We start from the raw sequence: 25,055 nt of genomic DNA, 5'->3' as shown, positions 1-25,055 counted from the left end.
CTTCTCAAGGAAGGCAAAAACACTGGACAACAAATAGGTAAAATACATTCAGTACCAGAAGTCTGCTACGTGCTGAAAGCAACAGGCACAGCTTTCCTGCTTGGAGAGTTTATATCTACGTAAGATGGGCATATAGAGAATAGTGTCTGACGAAGGTAAAGGGAGAGTGGGGGTGGATGAGGTTAGCCAATAAATCCACACATCACAGGACTGTCCCAACATGGACCAAAATGATTATAAATCATGATGAGCTGTAATTGTTTTGATACTGAAATCAGAATCCTCTCCACCCTCACACAGGGGCAGCTGGTCATCAGCCACAGTAATCAGAGAGGATCTTCTCCAATATGCATAAGGAGGCAATTACATTTACCTGAGTACCAGGCCTTGGCAGTTGTCAAAACAAGACTGAGTAGGGTTTTCAGACTCTGTTCCATTTATGTATATCATTATGTTTTTATTTGCTACTTCTCTCCCACACATACTCATTTTCTCTCATATATCCTTGTGCCTAAACCTAATCAGAGTGTGGGTGCCTGTGAGGAGATGGAAAAAACAGGGCCTCTCTCTCACACACACATGCACACACACCACTCGACCCTGCATGGCAAGGCCATAAAACCATCTGACACATCCATCTGCTCTTCAGAGTCCTGGATGGTCTTGCCGCCCACCCACAGCATCATAGGCCAGACACCAATTATCAGAGCACAGGGAGATGGTAGTGGAAGGCTATCCAAACACTAATTACCTTGCAAAGCATATTAGCAAGCATAACGGGAAGCCACACCTCATACAAGGCCCTGGATCAAAACAATCAAAAACTGCTTCAAAGCTGCAAAAGGAAAGGAACTCCGCACGCAAGGGTACATGCAAAAGATGACCTTCCTTTTAGTCTGCAGTAGCTTAAGAGACAAGGGAGGCGGGTGGCGCTGTGGGTTAAACCACAGAGCCTAGGACTTGCCGCTCAGAAGGTCGGCAGTTCGAATCCCCGTGACGGGGTGAGCTTCCGTTGCTCGGTCCCTGCTCCTGCCAACCTAGCAGTTCAAAAGCACGTCAAAGTGCAAGTAGATAAATAGGTACCGCTCTGGCAGGAAGGTAAATGGCATTTCCATGCGCTAATCTGGTTCGCCAGAAGCAGCTTAGTCATGCTGGCCACATGACCCGGAAGCTGTATGCCGGCTCCCTCGGCCAATAAAGCGAGATGAGCGCCGCAACCCCAGAGTCAGTCACGACTGGACCTAAATGGTCAGGGGTCCCTTTACTTTTACCTAACTAAAGAGACACTGATTCTGTACTCGCATTTCACTAACGCAGATTAGGATCGCCACTCCATAACTCCACACAAACATGCCCAGAGTTATACATGCAACTGATTCATTGCTAAGGAGTAGCTCAGCTGGGATGTGTTTTGTGCTCGAACCTGCTACAGGCACAGAAGGGTTAAAAAGGAATGTGAGAATATTCATTTCCACTTAATGGGAGGGGCAACGGAGTAAGCACTGCAAATTCATGAGCTGTGTATGGGTCATGTCAGATGCAAGGACTCTGCAACTCGGCTCCAATGCTAAGGATGCCAAAAGTTGGCCTAAGGATGACCATGTTGGCTGGGGATAATGGGAGTTGTAGTCAAAAACATCTGGATGGTACCAGGTTGGTGGAGGCTGTTGAAAGTGCTCTATAGACCAGGCCCTGAGATAGGCAGGGGAGGGCCTGTTGGTGTTGCCCAGTTGGCACTGACCCATAACATTCTTGGTGGCAGCTCCCCATTCATGGAATGCCCTCTCTGGTGAGGTGCAGCTGCTTAATTTTCAGCATGAACTCAAAAATATTGATGGCTGAAACATAACCCAGGGATTTTATGGCTGAAAGACACTGCCCCAGGCAACCTTAACATTATTAGCTGGGGGGGGCTGTTTTACATGTTTTTAGATGTTTTAAATTGTTTTTTGTTTTGGACCAGGCTTCCTCAACCTCGGCCCTCCAGATGTTTTTGGCCTACAACTTCCATGATCCCTAGCTAGCAGGACCAGTGGTCAGGGATGATGGGAACTGTAGTCTCAAAACATCTGGAGGGCCAAGTTTGAGGAAGCCTGTTTGGACCATACAAGGATTGTTGGAGTGCTGTGGAACCTGGGCCCCTCCAAGTGTAGTTGGCCTCCAGTTCCCAACAGCCCCAGATAGCATGGTCAATGGTTAGGGATGATGGGAGCTCCAGCCAAGGGACACCAGGAGATCACAGGCTTCCCTACCCAGTTGTACGAACTGCCAAGATGATTATGAGAAATTCTTGGAGAATTTGGAGAAAGCCCCTGATCAGTTGCAAATGTTGCTATAATATTGCAGGCCGTGGGATTATTTCCCCCACATATGAGACCGGAAAGGATGGAGAGAACTAAGCACAGTTTTCAGTGGGAGAGAGCAGGAAGATAACTTGGGAAGGCCAGCAAAAGAACAGGAGCAGGGAGGAAAGTGTAGGACTCAAAGCAGAAAGAGAGGAGGAATCTCTCTCCTGCATCCTCAGGTGTGTAAGTATCAGGCAGCCTCTTGCCATATAACCCACAGTCCTGTTTCCTTCCCTGCCCAGTTCATCACCCTCTGCTGGTCATGGCAGCGTTTCCCTCTCTCTCTTTATATAGAAAACAAGCATCACTAGGTTCCTTTTTTGGAGAGGGGGGAAATAAATGTACCGGCTTCATGCTTCCACCTGCTTCTAAGAATCACAGCTCCGCCCCATGCCTATTTTTTTTTTTTTTTTGCAGAGGGACAGTCCCCAGAAAAATCCAGACCCTTCTCTCTAGGGTGTGTTGAGAGAGGGAGCGTGGGGAAGGGGGCGGGCTAGAATGAACCAGACACTTCCCAAGTATGTCTCAGGGAGAGGGAGAGGGACAGCTGGCAGAGGAGAAGGCAGTTGTTACCAGGCCCCCGCAGACATGGTTCTCGTAGTTCTAAGGCCAGGCAGGGCAAGGCAAGGAGGCAGAGACCGGAGGGCTGGGTATTTTTAGGCCTTTCCTCCCCGCTTGTTCTAATTAAGGCACGTGCGTCATTCATAGCTGCAGAGAGCAGTCGGGATCCACCACCTGGGGGGGGTGGGGGTGGGACCACAGAGAGGGACAAAAGGAGGAAAAGGGGTAGACTCACTCATGACATTCCACACACCAAGAGAGTGGGTGGAGCACTACTCTCTGCGAGTTTCAGATGAAATGGGGGAATGGCTGGTGCTGGGAGGCTATATGTTTAAGGTTCAGGTGGGGGTAATTGCTGCTGCACTGAGCTAGACCGAACTACTTAAGGACCACATATTTCACCATCACATCAATAGGAGCAAGCACGTACTCTAATGTAGAGGTGGCCAACTTCAGGTGTTGTTTGGAGCACAGCTGCCATCAGCCCCAGCCAATGTTGCCCATGGCCAGGGATGATAGGAGTTCTCGTTCAACAGCATCTAGAAGGCACAATTTTGGCTAAGATGGCCTTATAGTGGGTTCTGTCACCAGAAGCCTTTGCTTGATACTCCCACCAAAACAGGGCAAAGGTATCGAGCTACTACTCTCTTCCATCATTCAGCTTGGGGTATATCTCCTCTGAGGTCTTCCTTCAAGCTGGTATTTCTCACACTCCCTTGAAGCTCATAAGTAGGCTTTAGAACCTGGAATCTTTAAAACACCACCACCACCAATGCATCCTGCTGTCTTTTTCTGTACTTGGTTGTCTGTACCTGTTTTATATTCCAACCTCCCTACATGTACCAGTGGCTTACTTGATAGCTATGTTTTGTTCTTTTTCTTTTGTAAGCATACTTGAATAAAATTAGGAAAAATATAAAATGAAAGAAAAAGAATACAGAATCTCCCATTTCTTAGATCTCACAAACAGCACCAGGTAGGTACATTTGCTTAGTACATTCTGCCACTGAGATCCACTTACTCTGTTATCATCCACCCAACCCGCAAAAAGAGAGGGAGGCTGGACATTTTGGCCTCTCATATTATCTAAAACTGACCTGCTGTCCAATCTGAGTTGTTGTCTCCCGGTACCTACATTTGCTCACTAGAGTCAAATACATTAGCACCCCTTCCCTAAAATGACTCAAACAAGGTCTTGGCAACCTCCTTACATGCTCCATCAGAACCACAGGTTCACACTAACCCTTGTCTCCCTGGGCCAATCCTTTACCCCTAGGGCAAGAGTGGGGCAGCAGGTAATGGTGGACTTGCTAGGGGAGCACTGCCAGTTTTCAGTGGACCACTTGCAGCAGGAGTGGGGAATCTATGGCGTTTCAGATATTGCTGGACTGCAACCATCACCCCTGACTACAGGCCAGGTTAGCTGGGGCTGATGGGAGTCCAACAACATCTGGTGGGCTACAGGTTCCTTACTGCTTGCTGGGATTCTTGGAGAGAATGGTGAACCGAGCAAACCTCAGCCTGAGCCATTGAGGCGCTTCTTATGTGCTTCAGGAAGAGTGCGTACAAAAGATGACAACTATGATGAACAAGAGAAGCAGCGAGACAGCCATCTTGCACTTTGAGATAATGGAACAGGGACGTTTGAGTCAGAGGTTACAATCAATCCAGCAGTGTACAAACAAGCCCTTATTCTGTGTGAGTTTATGTTGCAAACCCACCTAGGGGGCCATTATAATAAAATATAGTAAATAAACAAGGACACAGTACCCAGAGCGCTTAGTGCAGTGTTGCTATGCCTGAACTGTTAAAAAGGGCTGAGTATGCAGTTTGCTATATACATTTGAGCATACAGCAGCAGACGACAGGAATTCTAGATAAAACAGAAATAGCTAGATCATACAAGATTGATGTTGGCTTATCTTCACCCTAGAATTTTCCTACCCCATAGAGAAGACTGATACCACCTCCGCAGTCCCTTCTGAAACTTGTTGATAGATCCACCAGTGTCCTATTGGCTGTAGAAGCTGCTGGGAGATACAGAGGTGGGGGAGAAGCTCTGGGTGGTCTTGTGTGTTTAGTGCCAAGTTTCCTCAAGAGACTGGTATACTCCCAAACCAACCCATGGAGATTCCATGAGCACCTTCTCCATGTGCAGCTGGGTGTGCCATCCAAATACCTCAAACCATTACTCCTCTTTTTCCAGATGAAAGGAATCTGAGTCATGGGAGATGAGGCTGGAAGTCAGTGGCAGAGAGCAGGAACAAGTGGTCTTCATCTCCCCATGTTTTAACCCAGCCTTTGCTAAGCTGGTGTTCTTCAGACGTTTTGGACCACATCCAAGTTGTAGTCCAAAACATCTGGAGAGTACCAAGCCGGCGAAGGCTGCTTTAGCCACTAGTCCCTCACCTGAAACAGGAACAGATCTCAAGGGCTATGGTGCTTAACATATCTGGTGCAATCCCTTTCTTCATTTGATGCAGCCCCTTCTAGACCCCGCACAGGCCACAGCCAGAAGATCCTTTGGTCTGGCTTTCTGCAAAATGTTTGCGTGTTTGGATGGATGGACGTGCATTGGTTTAATCTCATCTGCTTGCATGGAAAGGCACGGCAGGGACAGCACAAAAAGCAATGCATTTTTTCAACCAAGTGGGTGCCCTTGGAGTCTGGGAGCCGATCCCGTAATGGAAGAGGCAAGGGAGCGGCTATAACTGATCCCAAGCGGGAGGAGAAGGGCTGTGCAAGGTACATTCCGGGTGCGCCTCTATGTAGCTAGGCAAGCTTCTAAAAAACCATCGCAACCCTCAAATATGCCATTTTCTCCCTCCAACTCCATGACTCACATCTCTCTCCCTTTGGCTCAACGCCCCCCCCCCCTCAGGTGCCTGTGTGTCCAGGATCAAAGTCAGAATCTAGGAAAACATAAAAGCTACCCTCTCCCTGCCTCGACGGCGCCATCCCCCTCAATAACACGCGGGGCTGTGGTGGTGAGAAACGGGTGAAAGCCAGGACCGAGGGTGGATCAGCCCATGTCTGGGAAGGATGCCTGGCTGTCGCTTACGATTAAAGGTCTCTCGCGTTCTCTATTTGGTCTCCTTTCCCTCTCCTCCTTCCGATTTCCTCCCCGAGCAAAGCTCTCCACCCGTCCAAAGTTCCCCACGCCCTAACGCCAGGAGTCCTCCGCCCAGCGGGCTGGCAGGAGAAGGCAACGGATGGGGCTGCGCCGCCACTCACCTGGAGGCCCGGGTTGTCCAAGACCTCCATCTGGATGTCTTGGCTGGAGCTGTAAGGTGTGCGTGACATGCCGCCGTCCTGCACCATGGAGATATCCGTGCGCCCTCGGCTGCGCTCACGCCGGACTCATGGTGGAAGCCGGAGGTGGCAGGGCGCGCCTTTCGCCTGCCAAGAAAGCCAGCCTCTTCCTCCTCCTCCTCCTGCCGCCACCCACCCCCACCCGCTAAGCCCGTAGCCTCGGCATGGCCCCTCCTGGTCCGAGACGCGGCGAGGAGCGAGCAGGCACCCTCCGCCGGCCGCCCTGATGGATGAGCGCAGCGTTCCAATCAGAGGGCATCGCCGACGGACGGCTTCCTGGCAACTGGCGAGGGCTGGCTGGCTGGCTGCTGCCTCCCGCTCCCCCGGGGGAAGAAAGGAGCGGGTGGGTGTGGTCTGAGCCAAAGTGCGGCCGAGCAGATGGCGGGGAGGGAGGGAGAGCGAAGATGGAGACTCGGCTTGGCACTGGCTGCCAGCCAGCCACACCCCCACCCCGCGCACCCAGATCCTATCGAGATCTACCTGCTGCTGTTGCTGCGGCCGCCGCTCCAGACTACCTATGCAGCCTATTCAGCTATTTTCTCTATCTAGTCCTAGCATTCACCCCCCTCCCCGCTAAACACGCACTCTTCTGTTTAATAGTCAGGGGGTGGATGCACACGACCATTTTTTCCCTCCCAGTTGCCAGCTCTTTTCTCTCTTCCACACTACTCAGGCTCGGTACACATCAATATTGCTGAGAAACACAACATCACAATCTTTAAATTTTGGAAAGCCAAAAGACATACCCTCCAGTACTCTAGGAGTTTCTTCTTCCTCCCACCCCAGCAGTTGTTCCTCCATCAGTGACCATCACTGTTTCTTCCTTCCACCAGTTCCTTCTTTCTTCTGCCCTTAGGGAATCCCACTTGTCCTCCAGGTGGTGGTCTCTTCCTAGCACTTTTCTCCCATAATCTCAAGTGGTGAATGGGTAAGCTAGGGTCCCTCTCTCAATTCAATTATTGTGGGGGTGGGCAGGAATTGGCAATCTGTCTCCACTCTATGAAATTGGATTATCTTTCTGTGCCACTGCAAGTGAACATTCAGAGCCTGCTGGATCAGGCCAATGGCCCACCTAGTTCAGCATTCTGTTCTAACTGTTCTATCCCAGAAGTGCTTAGGAATCACACAAACAGGACCTGAACGCAGCAGCAATCTCCTTTGCTTGTGATCTCCAGCAAATGGTATTCAGAGGCATACTGCCTCTGACAGTGGAGGCAGAACATAGCCATCCTAGGCAGTAGTAGCTGTTGAGAACCTTATCCTCCTCAACTTTGTCAAATTCTCTTTTAAAGCCATCCAGACTGGTGGCAATCACTGCCTCCTGTAGGAGCAAAAGTCCATACAGTTTAACAATGCACTGTGTGAGAACTTTCTCTTGACTATCTCAAATCTTCCAACATTTCAGCATTCTGCAACAGGTGCCTTTAAACATTTGTCAGCTTTGCGTCTGATCTTTTGAACATGCCATTACCAGTGCATAAGTTACACCTTAGGTACTGGACAAAGATTTTTGTAAGCAGATGTTGCAAGACAGCTTGGCTTATTTCTGTGCTAAGAAAACTTTGCAAAACCTTAGCTTCTACGGACTGGAAGCTTTGCAAAGATGCTGTGCAAGTCTTTAGTTCCAGGACCGGCAGTCAAGCAGGAAGCCTTAGAATTCATTGAGTAGTTTGATGACCTCTTTTTGGCTTTTGAATCCTTGATATGGCCCCTCTTGCTGGCACAGAAAGAGGATGAATTAATGTTGAACTTCCTCTAATAAATGTTTATCTCCTGGTTTATCTCCTAGTCACTCTCCTGGGAGGTTAGCTCATCCCTATTCAATATAAGTGTGTGTGTGCCTGTGCCAGCTCTCACTTTGTAATCGTCTGCAGCAGGTTTCTGCAGGAAAGAGATGTGGCCTGTTTTGCTGCAGCTGCTCTCAAGGTTTCATGTCTCTAGTTGGTTCCTTCACCAGCAGCCATGCTCTCTCAAGGGACCAAGTAAGAAAGAAAGGGTTGCAATGGAAAAACAGGCAGGATAAAAAAAGCAAAAGAAACTGCTGAGGGAGTTTCAGGTTGGAAGACAGGTGTGTGAAGGAAACTGGGGAGTTTGAAAGAGTTGCAGTCTGTAAATACACTTAACCCACATGGGAAGCATATTCCGGGTTGTGCAAGGACATAGGCTACATACACTGGTACCTTGGGTTACATACGCTTCGGGTTACATACACTTCAGGTTACAGACTCTGCTGACCCAGAAATATTACCTCGGGTTAAGAACTTTGCTTCAGGATGAGAACAGAAATCGGGCTGCGGCGGCCCAGCAGCAGCAGGAGGCCCCATTAGCTAAAGTGGTGCTTCAAGTTAAGAACAGTTTCAGGTTAAGAACGGACCTCCAGAACGAATTAAGTACTTAACCCGAGGTACCACTGTATGGCTTTTGTAGTTTGGTAGTGTTGCAATTACTGCAAAATGCTAGCATGGATTCTTAAGGGAGATAGCAGGATAATCCATCTCAAAACTGACCACTAGTGAGAGTAGAAATGAAAAGGAAGCTTCTGAAGTTTATGAATGTTCTGGCAATAGTTATTTGATTTAAACCAACCCTACCTGATGTTTACTACTTTTAAAACTGACAAGGAAGGACACCAATGCTCAAGAGAACACTCAGGCATCTGATTCTCATCCTGAGGCAGGTCATCTTCCACCATGCCAAGAGAAAGTCAAAAGGTGCTTCTGGATTATCCCTATTTTCAGGTGGGATTAAATCAGGCTTCCTCAACCTTGGCCCTCCAGATGTTTTTTGCCTACAACTCCCATGATCCCTAGCTAGCAGGACCAGTGGTCATGGATGATGGGAACTGTAGTCCCAAAACAGCTGGAGGGCCGAGGTTGAGGAAGCCTGGATTAAATCACATACCAGGGAATTCAGGTTGTACAGTGAGAAAGCCTTGCACAACAAACCTGTTCCCTACAAAGATCAAGTTGTTCGCGATAAGGAACTTGACAGGAAATTGTACTGGAAAGTGTGGGCAATACTTGTGTTGATGCAATATCTAACCTCCCTGAGAACAAATCTGAATGCATAGGTAGTCTGGAAGTGTCTGAGGTTTAAGTTTCTGATTCTTCTATAAGTGGAGAGAGCCCCAGCCTTACAGAGGCAATTTGATGAATATAAGTTGTTGCCTTCTATGACTGAATTTAGAGAAAGTCAGATTTTGAGGATTGGAGCCCCGCTTGGATTGGAGAAGGAAAGTTGGACAGATCCCCTTATGCAGGGACGTTCTGGCTTTTGGGACCTGGATTTGGGTCAGAAGGAGATTGGAGTTGTGGGGGCCTTCAGTTTTGGAGGGATTATGAAACACGTCCTGAAATATCTTTTGGACTTTAGTTTTAACTACGGAGAATGGGCTGACCTGTCAAAAAGGAATAAAGACATTGTTAGGTTGGAGCTTCCCCGAGATCTACCCCTCAGCGCCAAAGGAAGGAAATTAAGAACAAGATCAGCAGAAGATAAAGTAAAGTGTATGTATAAATATGAAGAAGATCTGCAGAAGGTACATGGAAAAGAGTTAAGAGCCTCGGACAGAAGATCACCAGGTTGATGGACCATATGGAATTGATAGAAAGGACTGGCAGAATCCGAGACCAGGGTGAAGAAACGGTGGAAGAAGATTGGAAAAAAGTTTAAAATTTATTTATAGAAATATTGTAAAATTAATGAGTGTCAGAAAAACGTTGGAATGAAATTACATGGCTTTAGTAGAAATGTTATAAGGAGTTAAGTACAAATAAGTTTTATGGTATTAATGGTAAGATAAGGTTAAAATAAATTAAGATAATTATATGACAGAAAACAGAGAAAGATGGAAAGGATTTGCTGAAATAATTAATAACTAGAATACAAAAAAGGGAGGTGTGAGGAGGTCGATGAAACAAGTAAATGAAAGACAAAGATATGGAAATATTGGATGTGTTTTTAATTGTTTTTGCTTTTGTTTTGATGTTTTTTTAGTTTTTTATGTATTGTAATGTATTGATTTGTTTTGTTTAATCTTTCTTTTTTTCTTCTTTCTGTAATCTTTAAACTCTTAATAAATATTTTTTTTTTTTAAAGAAAAGTTTCTGATTCTTCATGCAACATGACAGCGATTGCACAACTCTTCCTAAGACCAGCAAGGATCATGGTTGGTCCATCTAATTCAGCATTGTCTGCAATGACTAGCAGTGGCTCTGAAGGGTTTCAGACAGGAGCCTGCCTTTCCCATTCCTACCTGGGGTACACCAGAGTCTGAACCTGAGACCTTTTGCATGCAAAGCAGATGCTGTACCACTGAGCTATGGCCCTTCCCCACATGCTTCATCACACTCTCTTCACTTTAAAATGAACACTGAAAATGTTAGTTTTAAGGATAAAAAGGCACATAGTTCTCCTTTCACAAGGTGGGTTGGAAGAGTCAAACTTTCTTTATGTATGCTACAACAGCAGCTAGAATACTCATTGCAAAGTACTGGAAGACACAGGATCTACCCACACTGGAAGAATGGCAGATGAAGGTGATGGACTATATGGGCTTGGCAGAAATGACGAGCAGAATCCGAAACCAGGGAAGAGAAGCAGCGGAAGAAGAATGGAAAAAGTTCAAGGACTATCTAAAGAAATATTACAAAATTAATGAAAGTTAGAATGATGTTGGACTGGAAAGTAAATGGTTACTATTAGCAATGGTTAAGACAAGGAGAATAAGGAAGATTAACTTAAATTTAAAGTAAAACAAGGGAAGATTTGCTGAATAATTGATTAGAATCTGGAATACAGAAAAGGGAGGCATGAGGAAGTCGGGGAAGAAAGGTATATGAAATTAAGATATGAAATGGTACTTGTTTTTTGTTTTGTTTTTGTTTGTTTATGTATTTGCTGTTTTTATGTTATGTTTGTGTGGTTATAAAAACTGCTTAATAAAAAATATTTTTAAAAAGGAAGAGTCAAACTTGAAGTTGACATAAATTCCCCAGTGAATAATAACAAAATCAGTAGACAACGACTGTCACATTTAATTTCACTCCACCATTCAATAACACAAATAAACTTCAGTCCAGTTACCAAAGTTCTAGGGTTTATTTTTAACTATCTGAGCTTAAACCTTGCCATAGCCTGGATGCTCAGAGCACATAAAATTGTTGAAACACATTACAATAAAAATAAAACTTATTGTCCGTGCACACACTTAACTCGTGGCCAATTGCCTGTTTTATAAACATGCTTCGGCAAGGGCTTTACTAAGCATCAAGGTGAAAGGTGTTTGAAAAATGTATTTCAGCTATTACTTCCTTTATGTTCGAGGTCAGTACAGTGGGCGCTCGGGTTGCGAACGTGATCAGTGCGGGAGGCACGTTCACAACCCGCAGTGCTGCGTCTGCGCATGCGTGGGTTGCAATTTGGCGCTTTTGCACATGCATGAGCTCTGAAACCCGGAAGTAACCCGTTCTGCATCTGTAACCCGAGGTATGACTGTACAGTTAAGGATCAACAGGATAGAGACATAGGAAATAGGATACAGAGCAGGAAGATTTAATGTTCAATTTTTAAAACTTGTAATCAGGTGAAGAGTAGGTAATAATATTAACAACAACAATAAAAATAATAACACTATTTTAAACAATCATATGCTATCAATCAGTTTATTTTTCAGTAACACTGGAATTCTAGGCATATCTCCCAGGAAACGCTTCAAATGGGGTTACTTCTGCGTAAACATATTTTGGGAAGGGCCATAGTTCAGTGGCAGAGCAACTGCTTTGCACCCCAGGTTCAGTCCCTGGAACTGGAATGCCCAAAATCCTGGAAAGCTGCTTCCAGTCAATGTAGGCGATAATGCGTAAAATGTACCAGTGCTCTGATTCCAGTAGAAGCTGGCTTCCTATGTAGACAGTAACACTACTATTTACATCCAATGGTAATGTATTGGTAAGCCTCTTTCCTTTCTTTCTTTAATTATTTATTTCATTTATAGCCTACCCTTTTCTTCCAGGGAGATCAAAGTGGCATACCTGGTTATCCCCCTCCTCTCACTGAATCCCCACAACCCCCCTTGTGAGGCAGGTTCGGCTGAGAGGCAGTGACTGGCCCAGGGTCATCTAGTGAGCTTCAAGGCTGAGTGGGGATTTGAACCCTAGTCTCCCAGGTCCTAGTCTGACCCTGTAATTGGCTTTTTATTGTCCTTGTTGTTTTTATACACCTGCATGGAGTTTAAGATAGCATACATAGTTGTCTACCCCTCCCCACTTTTACCCACACAAGGATGGGCTGGGAGGTAAGGTAGGCTGAGAGTGAGAGTAAGTCATTGACCCCAGGTCACCAGTGAGTTTCAAGGCCAAATGAGCTATTAGGGACTTCAACTCCCATCAGACCCAGCCACAGCCAGCATAACTTTATGGGAATTAAAGTCAAAATACGTGGTGAAGGCTGCCCTAGTCCTACTCAAGTAGTACATCACTATATATATTTATTCAGCATTCAAATGCCACAATTGGTATTTTAAGATGCCCCATAAAAACAACCAAAATAAAAAGATAAAGCACCGTGTAAGAATTAATTCAGCGCTAGGGAAACATTACCAGTTGTCAGAAAGGGAAGGGGGAGAGTGTTTCAGAGAACATCTAATATTGCTGTTCTGCTTCAATCACATGCGCCCAAGCCACAACCTTATTTGCTTTCAGCCGCCCTTTCTCCCTGTCAGTCAACGAAAACAACCCCAGTAAACATATCAATGATTTCACCGAATACATCAGAAATTGCAACATGCTACGCTCATCGCGCAGGCGCACTCTTTTCAAACAAGTCCGGACATGTTTTGTGCGATCAGAGTCGCAGCGCAATATTTAGCCATAGACTTAGAAATGTAGAGCAGCACACGGGAAATAACTTTCGGGTTTACGTTGGGCGCCATTTTTTTCGTCTCTCCCGAAAGGGAGGTAAGGGGTCTCTGCAGGGAAACAGGGTTTTCGCGTAGGTGTGATTGGCCAGGCTCCAGCAAAAGGCTGCAGCAATGGACAGGATTTTCAACTTTTCCTAATTCAGGCTTTTAGTGGGTCTGTAGGAATCACTAGCTGCAAGTTAAAGGCTGTTTTGCATAAGTGAGTTTTAGCTGGAAATCTAAATCAGCCCTACCCCACACCAAATAATTTGCACTGTTAATAGGCTACATTGCAAAGCTATCCTAAGCCCCTCTCTGTGCCACAGCAGCCCATCCTGCAAATAGAGAGTAAGTGGACCGTATTGGTACTGTCCTGTTTTAGCATGCGGGTGGGACGCTGTTTTCAAACACACTTAAAATAAAATGTGGATTTCTCCATTTTTTTCATTTATGGGCGGCTCTCAGGCCCAGAGGGAGAAAGAGGAAGCCTCAGAAATAATCAAGTTTAATATCTCCAGTATGAAGAGAAAGTCTCCACTCATTTCTTTTCTGCAAGCACCTCACGGCAAAACTATGGCATAATTTTTCCGGGCATGCGCAAAACTCTCTCTCTCGCTCTCTTTTGGCTCAGGCGCAGAACCCTCCCGGAAGCGCCTCCCCACGCGAGCATACGCCTAGACATCCGCGCAGGCGCAGTTGAGCTTTAGGCCATACCACTCTCAGCTCCATGGGGGGAAACAGAATTTGTTGTTCCTGCTGTTTAAACCGCTTACCCCAGCCGCCTTAACTCTCACATTTTCCTCCAGTTTGTCGTTTAACGTGAAGAACTTTCAATCCTGGTGGGGGACCGAAGGCGAGTCGATGAAGGCGGAGTGAAAAGGGAAGAGAGGGGTGAGTGGTACAGCCCACTGACGCGTCGGCTAGTAGGCTGGCCAGTGCGCGCTTCCTTCCTCTCTTTCTTTTTAGTGCCGTCGGCGCCGCCGCCATGAGGTGAGGAGCTGCGGAGTAGTAGGCGGCGGGGGGGCCTTCAGTCTCCGTGGGGAGTTTGAGGGGGGAAGGCCGAGGCTCGACGAGTGAAGGAAGGGGAGAGAACAAAAGCCAATCGAGAGGGGCTGTTTCGTTGAGGGCGCGCGACACCGTTACGGAGGGACGGTTGGGAGACGCGGCCTAGTAGCGCGTGAAGGGGGAGGCGGCGGCGGCTGGGGGTTCGAAAGGGGAGGAGCCTCCGCGGCTGCCACGAGGGGCCGGAAGAACCGAATTGGCGGGTCGGGGTCCTCCCTTCTCTGGATGGTTCGAAGTGGGTGGTGGGCATTAAGAGGCACTGTGGGGCCGAAAACGGAGGGAAGCCATTGAGGATCATAGAGTTGTAGAGCTGGAAGGGAGCTCCACCTCCCCAAGGGTCATCTAGTCCAGCCCTTTCCAATGCAGGGATCGCAACCTTGGCCGATGGCCCCTATAAAAATTCCGATGAGAAACCTCTAGTGAGGAGAGAGGCCGTCACATCGTCCGAGGGAGACCCCACTGTCGGAACAGCTCCTCCTGCCAGAAAGTCCTTTCTTAATGTTTAGTCGGGAGCATCGCAACAAAAGGAGGGGGGATATTTATTTGTTGCAATTATATCCCATTTTCTTTCCTCCGAGGAATTCGAAAGTGGTGTTCGTGGCTCCCCTCGTTTAATCCCCACAATCAGCCTTGTGGGATGGGTTAGACTGGCAGGCAGTGACTGGCTCACAGGGTCACCCAGTGAGCTTCACAACCAAATAGGGAATTTATTTATATGCTTATTAAATCTGCCTCCCTTTATCTGAAGATCCCAGGGCAGTTCGCAGCATAAAAATACAAGATAAAAATACAAAATACATAATAAAAGTGAACAAAATAAAAGCAAACCCATACCCCTCCCCACAAACACATTTAAATTGACATACACTGTTAATCAGCCAAAAGCCTGGTTGAAAAGGAATGCTTTTCCCTGGCACCCAAAGATGTATAATGAAGAATTGAACCCTCAGTTCCTAGGTCCAAGTCATGCCACTAACCACTATAGCACACTGGCTCTCAATGCTTCTGCTTTGCATGCATTGTTTCCATAATTTTTTCAGCCTTTCTGGAAGATAATCTCACCCCCTTCCCCATAGTGCAGATAGTGTTCCATGAGAGGAGAGTGGTCAGCTGAAGGCTGGCTATGCAAGAGTTAGAATATCCAAACTCTCTCTCTTACATACACATCTGGATCTCTGACATGACAAATCACCACAGCAAAAAAAGTTATTACAAATGTTATAAAGGTGTACCAGGGCTTGCAGATGGTTGGTGGCTGTTGCTTTACCATCACAATAACCCACTCCTGATTCAAAAACGTCTTAATAAATAATACTATTGGATTTTGATGTAGTGTACTTTAGCAGTACTGTGTTATGTTAATAAAGCGTGCACTGGAGTTATAGGAAGGAGTCCTCCTGCAGCGAACCTATTTTTCCTCAGAGTAATTTGGTTAAAATCAGATTAAATTCTCTATTTGCAGGAATACAAATAAAATGTCAAATAAATCAAAATCTCAAATATAGCCGTCCATTTGATCTTCACTGTTTCTAATCATGGCACTGATTAGAGTGGCAGGGGTGGCACACATTGAATGATTGATCTGACTGAAAGGAGGGTAGTTATATACTCAGCAGGGTACTGGAATGGACAGATAGACTTAACTTGTTGTCCACCCCAGTATTTCCTGTTTCCCCCCCCAATTTGTGCCACCACTACCAAAATTAGTGGGGTCTTTGGGGGGGATAATTTGCTGGGAGCCTAGATTAGGTCCCCAGTGTCTAGGTTCATTGCTCAGAGTCCTGTATAGTTTGCTTATTTTAGTTATTCAGATGAGCTACCTTGGAATAACACTCCCATCTAATTATCTCCACAAGTCAGGATAATTTCTTTGCTGCTCTGTGAAATCTCTAACCTTGTATGTTTGTCCTCAGTATGCTAAGGCTTCAGAAGAGGCTGGCCTCCAGCGTCCTGCGCTGTGGCAAGAAGAAAGTCTGGTTGGATCCCAACGAGACCAATGAAATTGCAAATGCCAACTCTCGTAAGTGAACATTTCCCATGTCACAGAGGCATATGAGTATGTACAGCTTGCTTACATCGTTGGTACTTCTTGCAGTAGATGCTAGTTTTTGCTGATACGGTGGAACCATCGCTTCCCAAACGCCTCCGTTCTTGTACGTTTTGGTTCTCAATTGCTGAAAAACCAGAAGTAAATACTTCCATTTTTGAACATTTTTCGTAATCTGAATGTGCGACACAGCTTCTGCTGAGTGCAAGAAGCTCTTGCAACCAATGGGAAGTTTTGCCTCAGTTTTCGAACGTTTCGGAAGCCGAACGGACTTCTGGAATTGATTTCATTCAAGAACCAAGGTACCACTGTAATCGGTTATGTTTAAAACCATAGCAAACATCTGTTCATAGTGCAAGCCACTAGCTTAGTAGCACTTTCTTACTCTGTTACATAGACTTTCCTTAGCTTACCTGTCTTTAGTTAACTCAACGGACCAGAAAATAGACAATGTCTGTTAATCAGGTGGATTTTAACTTGGAAACTGAGACATAGACATTGGCATAAATGTAGTTTTGCTTACTTATGTGAAATAGATTTGCAGGTTCCCCTTGGTGATACTAGTTATTCATTCTGATTATTGTTTTCCCTTGTCTTCTAGGTCAACAGATCAGGAAACTGATCAAAGATGGCCTGATAATCCGCAAGCCAGTTACCGTCCACTCACGAGCACGGTGCCGGAAAAACACTTTGGCTCGCCGCAAGGGCAGGCACATGGGCATTGGTAAGAGCTGGTTTCCATCAATTTTGAGAATCTCCAATTTAGAGGCAGTTTAGTTTAGGCAGATCTAATGAAACAAGGCATCAGATATCTTTAATTCTACACTTAGGAGGCTTTTGCAGAAATGCAAACATTTTTGTACTCTTAGCACAGATCACTGAATCATTCTGCCTAACATTTTCCTTTGCTTTCCAGGTAAGAGAAAAGGTACAGCCAATGCACGTATGCCTGAGAAGGTTACTTGGATGAGAAGAATGAGGATTTTGAGACGTCTGCTTCGCAGATACAGGGAATCCAAGAAGATTGATCGCCATATGTAAGTCTGGCAAACAAATACATTTGTCAGTTTTGTCACCTGAAGCATCTCTGGCATTTTCTGCCTGTAATGTGGCTAACTTTTTATATGCGTCTATTCCAATGGTGAGAGCCAAATCATGCTAGTTTATGGAAGGCTTACTGAATAGTGTGCTAGGTTTCAGAGTTCATTTAAATTGGATTTAAGGATTATGGAGCCCACATACTTGATGACAAGGCAAAGCCACTTACAGTATGTCTAGGGGACGTTGCTTTCTGTTAAGGCGTTAATATTTATTCAGAGCTATGGAGTGGCATACTCAGCCCTTGCTGTTTCTGACATCTTTTCCAGGTACCACAGCTTGTACTTGAAGGTGAAAGGTAACGTGTTCAAAAACAAGCGGATCCTGATGGAGCACATCCACAAGCTGAAGGCAGACAAGGCTCGCAAGAAGCTTCTGGCGTAAGTGTTTTCTCATTTTGCTACTGGACACTTGCTTCCTTTGAGTAAAGTCATTTCCCTCCTTTGCTCTCCTCCCTGAATAAAGTCCTGTTCTTGGCATAGCAGTACTAAAATTCTTAAGGTAGCAATAAAAAGGTGTTGCGGGCTGAAGAATGAGAGGTATAGCACAAACTCCACAAGTAATCAACTTACAGTGGTGAGTCATCTGAGGTATTAGAGTTTGCTCTCTTTACTCTTCTGTTACTTGCCATGAGGCTTCCGTTGAAGGAGTTCCTTCATCTTGATTGTTTGTCTGGCTCCATCACTGAGTTGGGAAGTGATGTTTCATTGTTCCCTCCAAGTTAATTCACTAATTGGCTTTTTAGTGTAAGTTGGCAGCAGTGACAAAGTACTCTCTATGGGGAAATGTTTGGTTAGTAGACAGGATAAAAATGCTCCAAAAATAAATTTAAACTACCACAAAGTTATCAAGGTAGCTTGCACTCTATATTAAAAACAATGAAATAGGCAACAATAGTTGTTAGGGAGGGGACAAAAGTTCTCTTCAAATGTTCCAGCTGTCAGACTGCAGACAAATCTGAAATCTGGATTCATATACATACTCGGTGAATTTGGCGACAGCAATGAAGTGAATCTGTTGTTGCTGTGCTTTTCACGGGCCTTCCTTTGCTTTTCAGTGACCAGGCTGAAGCCCGTAGGTCCAAGACCAAGGAGGCCCGTAAGCGCCGTGAAGAACGCCTGCAAGCCAAGAAGGAAGAGATCATCAAGACCCTGTCCAAGGAGGAAGAAACTAAGAAATAATTTCTGCCTTTCTGTGTACATAGTGCTCAAAGGGTATCTAATAAATCTCTTAACAACACATCTGTGTCTAGTAGCTTTTCCTAGATAAGTGGGAGGGTGATCTTAGAATAAATGCCCATGGGGGGGGGGGTAACATGGCAGCTTGGCCTAAATCTTTGTCCACAAAGCTTGTACAATTACTCAAGGTGGGTTGGTTGAAATATTTCTGTAAGTTGGTTTCTAATTTTCTGTTTCATGTTTCCCGAACAAGTGCGCATGCTCATCATTTGCTAACAATTAAACCTTGTTGGTTTCAAACTAGAGGCTTTACTCTAGTGATGCAGCTCGTGTGCCTTATGCGCTACATAATTTATATCTGCTTTAGGGGAGAGTAGTTATAGTTTCAGATGATTTCCTATACACTTGTTGGGACACTAAAGTCCTATGTGGACATTCAACCCAGTTCTGGTCATCTGAGAAGTCATATGTGCTGGCCTTTCTCCCCCACTTCCACCACCCTCCATGGGTTAGGTAAGGTATCTATAGGGAGGCTGCTGTAGGTGTGTGAGCTCCCTATATGATTTAGAACCCTGCATGATCAGTGCTCTAAATTGTGTAGGGAACTTGGACATATTGAGCAGGCTCCCTGTTTCATGCCTTACCAGCAACACCTGCAGAGTGCTAGGACTCTGTACCAGTGAAGTGACCAGGATGGTGGAGAGAACCAAGCCTGTTCCTGAGTGTTCCACACAGCAAGAATTGAATGCCTGAATAGGGCCTCAAGCAAGCTTACCTGATTTGAAGGTGCAAGTACTAAAAACTTAAAAGAAAGCAAGGATGGATCTGTATTGGGCATAACAGCCTCTCTCGGGTAGGAAGCCAAAGATTCAGTTTTAAGGATAAACTTGGTACAACATTCAAATATTAAAAAACTGATATCTGATCTTCCTTTATTTTTAAAAAAATTATTGATCCACACCACATGTGCTTTGTGGTGGTGACGTTACTGTTAGTTGATATAATAGATCACTTCTGCAACATGCAGCATTGATTTTACGTTTCTGGCTGCCTGACTTGCAGAAGCTGACATGGGGATATTTTATAGCCCTGTAGGTAATTACACATTTAGAAATTGCAGGCATTGTATTGAATTGGACCACCAGGGCTCCAATAAAGGGCAGTTTTTACTTTGAACTGATGCTTTCAGCATTTGAGATTCAGAGAAGCTAAAATAATGAAGTATACTAATCCTTTTTCAGCTTTCTACTTCAGAGAACCCTTTGCTCTCTGGCTTCTCTTTTCAAGGAGCCCCTGCTATGCATACTCCACATATTCTACAATAAATACTCAAGTTTGTGAGATTGTTAGACTTGTTGCCTTATATGAATTATGTGAAGCTGAATTCAATCCCCTGCAGCTGTATATTGGAGGGAAAGAGCAATAATAGCAGGCAAGCTGTCTTTCATAGGAAAGAGTATGTCATCAGTCTCATTAAGAAATGTCTGCTAGGCTGCTCAGATACCCCAGGGTTCACAACACTTATAAACTTAACCGAAATGTGTTACAGAGCAACGGACAGGCAAGCTTAGCCCGTGATGCAGGAGGCTACTTGTTTGGTTGTTTGTTTTTTAAAACAGCTTTCAAATTCAGAAATGTCCAGCTGGTGGACAAAACAGTTAAAAAACACCATAAACAATAAAAGCAATACAAGTGGTAATATGAAACAGCTGCACATTTATGTTTGGAAAGGAAGCTTATTAATTAGTCTTTAAGCTATCATACAGTGTTCTTGAAGCACCATGTGTTTAAGATCTGTTTCTGTTACCGCTTGTTTCAGTGGGAAGAGAAGGGCTTGGGTTAACGCCATGCTTTATTTCCAGTTTCAATTTTTGAAAAAAGCAATTGAGAAACTTTTGGTAGAAAAACTTCTTACTGACGAACTGGCCAAGGGTTTACATTGCAAAATAAGACAACACTAGATTGGAATGTGCAGCTTCTGAAATGGCATTTAAAATGGGAATAAAGTAGTTTGAAACGTACTATCAGTTTCTAAATCCCTGTTCACGTATGAAATGACCCTTAGGCTGAGAGATACTGACTATCCCAACTTTCCTGGCAGTGTTTGTGTGAGGTTAATGTGGGATACCACCCTGATGTCCTTGTAGGAAGGGTGGGATTGAGTTGTGATAATGAATGAAAGATAAATTGATGGAATATATGGTAGTGGCTCAGTCAAGGTATCTTTAGCCAGTTACTGCATGATGTGGCCTGGTGGTCAATGGGAATGCAGCTGCACAGAAGGTGCTGTGTCAGTTTCCGGCAGGGAAAATGGGAAGTGTGAATCTGTTTATTTGGAACTTCTAAAACATCCATTGCACGTCTCTCTCTCCCCGCCCCCCCCATGCATTAACAATTCCAGCACATGTTAACAAAACAATGACCAGCAGGAATTTCAATAAGCCAAAGAATCCAATTAACTCAATTAGGTTGTGAATTTTAATTCCCAAGGATGACTTTCAAAATGTACATTGTACAAGTTTCGCTTTAGGCTTGTTTCTGACATCGGCAGTTCAACCTTCATAGCCAAGGTTAATTTCACAAGCGTCAAATGTGAAATCAAGTTTTGTTTGGGTCCAGAGGTGTGCCATATTGAAAGGTAGCCCTTTGCCCATCCACTTTGGTTGACATTCAAACTGCTGGCCTTCTTCCCCCTCTGCTGCATGTATTACTTGAGGCAATCTGGGTACCTGTAATAACCAGAAACTAACATGATCCCATCTGCCAAGTGTTGTCTGTTAATTACCTAATTAATCCCAACATAGACAAAGAAGATCAAGACAATTAACCCCTGGCATGAATGAGGGGGCAAAGGTGTATTCTGCATGACTAATGTGGGGAAGGAGGGCAGGTTTCTTGGCTACTAGGCTAGTCACTCAGAGAAGTGATATCTGTTGCACACCCTGTATTTCAGAACAAGAAATACTTTGCAAATCAAATGCTTCTCTTTGCAACTGGCCTGTGAGGTAGCAGACCCTCCAAGTGTCCCTGTTTTCCAGGCACATTCCTGGATTTACTGAAGCCATCCTAGTTCCTGATATGATCCCAGAATGTCCCGCTTTTCCTTAGGATGTCCCTATTTTCATCAGAAGGTATGGAATTATGCAACCCCTGAGCCAAGGAGATAAGTAACTATACAACCTTTAGAAGACATCTGAAGGCAGCCCTGTATAGGGACTTAAAAAAATAAGTTTTATTTTTTTTAATATACACTGGAAGTCTCCCAGAGTGGCTGGGGCAACCCAGTCAGATGGGTGGGGTATAAATAAAAACATGATGGTGGTGGTGATGGAAAAGGACATCCCTATTTTCATCGTAGAAATGTTGGTGGGTATGAGGTGGGCCACTATGATTTCCCTCTTTTCTGGGCAAAGAAACAGAAAATTAGAAATGTCAACTTTGCCTGAGCAGCACCTGCTGAACCCACAGTTGTGTGTGTGCCAAAGACAAAGGCTTGCTAATGCCAAAGGCAATCAACAATGTAATAGGCCTAACAGCAGAAGCAATGATTACAAAAAAAAACTGTTAAAAGGGAATCCTTGTTAAACATCAGTGGATCTCCAGTATGAGAAATAATAGCTGATGGGGTTCCCTAGAACAGTTTTCCCTGCCTGTGTATCACAGCCTGCAAGTAGGTCATGGGCTTTATATGTAAGCCCAACATAATTACTGCTTTTTAAGTGACACGATGAATACCTCTTTAACAACTTTTCATTTCGTTGGCATGTTACAATGCTGTGCTGACAGTTCTAACCGAACATCAGAAACTCGAGTCCTACATTTTAACACTTGGGAATTGCTCTCTGGTGGCAGATCCGGTGACAGTTGTTATAATTTCATTTATTTATATCCCTTGGGTGCTGCAAGCGGTGGTTATAAAATAGGCAAACCCAGCAGCTAAAATGTGTGAAACAGGGAGCAGGCTGCTGAAGAGCTAAGATCCGAAATCCATGTGACGATAAAACTGATGGGTCACAATTCCAGGGGAATTTGGACTTGTGGGTCATCATACCAAAAAGGTTGGGAAGCACTGCCCTAAAAAACAGCTTGCCTGAAACTCATTATTGTCTCCTGCGTGTGTGTGTCATGTTCCTGTAGAAGAATGGCGAGGCCTGACAAGAGTTGGTCAGTGTCCTCTGCAAATTGAAGCTTCGCTTGAAGTGACATCATCAACCTGCAGATGGGCTATGGACAACAGGTGACAGGCCTCACAAGGCCGAAAGCCCCTTCATACAAATGCATTCCTTGCACAAAGAACACTGGATATCAGGGGAAGCAAAAACTCTTCTCCGTGATGCATAATTTTCTATGTGCAGCAGATGTTTTTGCATTTTTGCATTCAGGCTTTGTGAGTGCCCTGCAGCTGCAGCTGCAGATCTCAGGCACTGGCTTTCTACTTCAGTGTTGGATATAGGATGCTGGTGGTCTTCAGTCTGTGATCTCACATTCTTAAACTTTCAGGTTTGGAGCATAACTTTTTTTCTTCTTTACCCTTTTGGTCTTGAATCTGGTGGTTTCTTACCCCTGACTGCCCGCCCCCACCCCTGCCAAACCATGCTTTTCAGCATCTGCATAAAACTGCTGTGAGGTCACCTGAGGATTTGGAGCAAGGCATAACCAGAATTCTGATCACACGGAGCCTTCTTGGGGGTGGCACTCATTGATGGAAAGCAGCTCACCTGGCACCTACATAATTAACTTTTTGAGGCCCAAGGTTTTGATTTCTGGGCTTTAAAATGGGTGGAGAACGTTCATTTGGGGGTAATCTGTCGGGGGTAATCTGTTGGGGCCCAGAGCCAAAAGTACATGAGACACCTCCTCTCTCTCTCTCTCTCTCTCTCTCTCTCTCTCTCTCTCTCTCTCTCTCTTTCTCTCTCTCTCTCTCTTTCTGCAGTTCTCTTCCCCTCCCTTTGCTACCTACATGAAATCAGACCAACAACTGCAAGTTGCCCAGCCCTGTTTAAAAAAAAAAAGACCCAAACAAAAACACACACATTGAATTGACTGTATACAGTATTCTCTGATGTTTTCTTTTTTATTGTAGTTTTCCAGAATGGTTTTTTTTTTAAGCCTGAATGTTAATTGTGAGTTCATTGGGGCTTACTCCCTGGTAACTGGGTATATGATTGCAGCCTTTGCTCTCACCCTTGTCGTTCCCCTTAGGAAGCAGAAGAGGGCAGCAGAAAACCACAATTCTTTTCCTTTCTGGGTAAGGAATTGCTCTTAACTTGCAACTAGCGTTAAAAATGTTGCATGCAAGGTTCTGGGTGACACAGAACTCTTCTCTAGGTGCAAGTGCCTATCAATTTCATTTTTTTGAAAAAGAAAATACTTAAAATTTATTTAGTGCTTTTAAGTATTTGAAACATTTTATGTACATTACCTTTTGAAATCCATAGAACAACCTTGGAGGGCCTGGTACTCTGGATTTTCTCTGAGCTTCAGGCCCAAGAGGGGTCTGAGATATCTCCTTGTTGCCAACTTTTTGACTGATACGCCTCCTGGTGCCTCTCCCCTCACGCTAGCCACAACTGATGGTTAGTGAATGTTTAGACAATGGGCTTAATGGTATTGGAGGGTGGGGTGGGGGGGCACCCTTAAGATGGTAATGTGCTTCAAAATGGGGCAAGCCAGCTGCTGGCAGGATGAATCACATGCCCAGAAATGAGGCAATGGGAGCTGGAGCTGAGGGGTGAGCAAGCAGGGGCAGGTGGCTGCACTTTGAATGAATGAATGAATGAATGAATGACAGGGGGAGGAAAACGAAGGTAGAGGGGATGGATGGGTTATAAAAAGTGGAGCTAGAGAAAGAGATGGGAGGAATGCAAAAGATTTAAGATGGGGGCCAAGAGGGAGAAAGGGAGAGAGACCAAAGAGTGAGGGGCGTGAGACAGAAACTGAGGTGGGGAAGAACAGAAGTAGTTGGAATTGGGGCCCAGGAAGTCTCCAGTGGAAAGCTTAAAGGACTTTAGAGGGGATTCCACAGGGACAGGGAACCTACGCCAAACACAGACTGTGGGAGAGTAACAAGGAGTTCTTTCCTGAGGAAATAAAAAACGGGCAGTCAGCGATGATAAGGGCACCCAAGTTTGCAAGAGTAAGGGGCTCATCAGGTGGTCACAAAGTAAGAGGCACACTAGGGTTCTCCTTGACACTGATAGGTACAGTGTGACACCAGCTTTGGGGTCCCTTTCTACTCATTTGTGTTGACCAGGGCCCAAGACTTCAGCCTCGATGGCACCACCGCCAGTCACTTTCTGACCTCTTCCTTCCTTGCGCTTCCCTTCGCTCTCTGTCGATTAGTGACTCTGCGAGTCCCCTTTTGGGAGTGCATTTCCCAATCTTACAATGCTTCCAAGCCATATCCCAGTCGGGATTTGGAACTCCCACCTCCTTCCCATCCATAGCTATTAGGTTCCAACTAGTCCTCTCTTCTCCCCTCCCCCCCCCCACTTCTATTGGCAGGGAAGCCCAGTGACAACTGCTTGAGTGTCAAGCCAAAAACGCCACTGTGA

General features: G+C 45.2%; 2 protein-coding genes across 4 annotated transcripts in view; one reads left to right on the top strand and one right to left on the bottom strand.

Moving 5' to 3' along the window:
* Positions 1-7,642, bottom strand: part of CACNB1 (calcium voltage-gated channel auxiliary subunit beta 1) — a 45,551-nt gene extending 37,909 nt beyond the window's left edge. The window contains exon 1 of one of the 3 annotated variants that reach the window (XM_053359875.1): positions 6,141-7,642. In XM_053359875.1, the coding sequence (XP_053215850.1) occupies positions 6,141-6,227 (87 nt within the window). In that variant the 5' untranslated portion in view covers positions 6,228-7,642. The remainder of the gene's footprint in view (positions 1-6,140) is intronic. The other 2 variants (XM_053359877.1, XM_053359880.1) reach the window with 2 other exon arrangements.
* Positions 7,643-13,996: 6,354 nt separating this feature from the next.
* Positions 13,997-18,562, top strand: RPL19 (ribosomal protein L19). The gene is made up of 6 exons (XM_053359881.1): positions 13,997-14,106; positions 16,092-16,198; positions 16,827-16,949; positions 17,142-17,262; positions 17,593-17,703; positions 18,381-18,562. The coding sequence occupies exons 1-6, from the start codon at positions 14,102-14,104 to the stop codon at positions 18,502-18,504; spliced, it is 591 nt and encodes a 196-aa protein (XP_053215856.1). The 5' UTR covers positions 13,997-14,101; the 3' UTR covers positions 18,505-18,562.
* Positions 18,563-25,055: the final 6,493 nt, after the last annotated feature.

Source organism: Podarcis raffonei, chromosome 13 (genome assembly GCF_027172205.1).
Source record: "Podarcis raffonei isolate rPodRaf1 chromosome 13, rPodRaf1.pri, whole genome shotgun sequence".
NCBI classification, from domain to species: Eukaryota; Metazoa; Chordata; class Lepidosauria; order Squamata; family Lacertidae; genus Podarcis; species Podarcis raffonei.
This window is presented reverse-complemented; position numbering and strand designations above follow the sequence as displayed.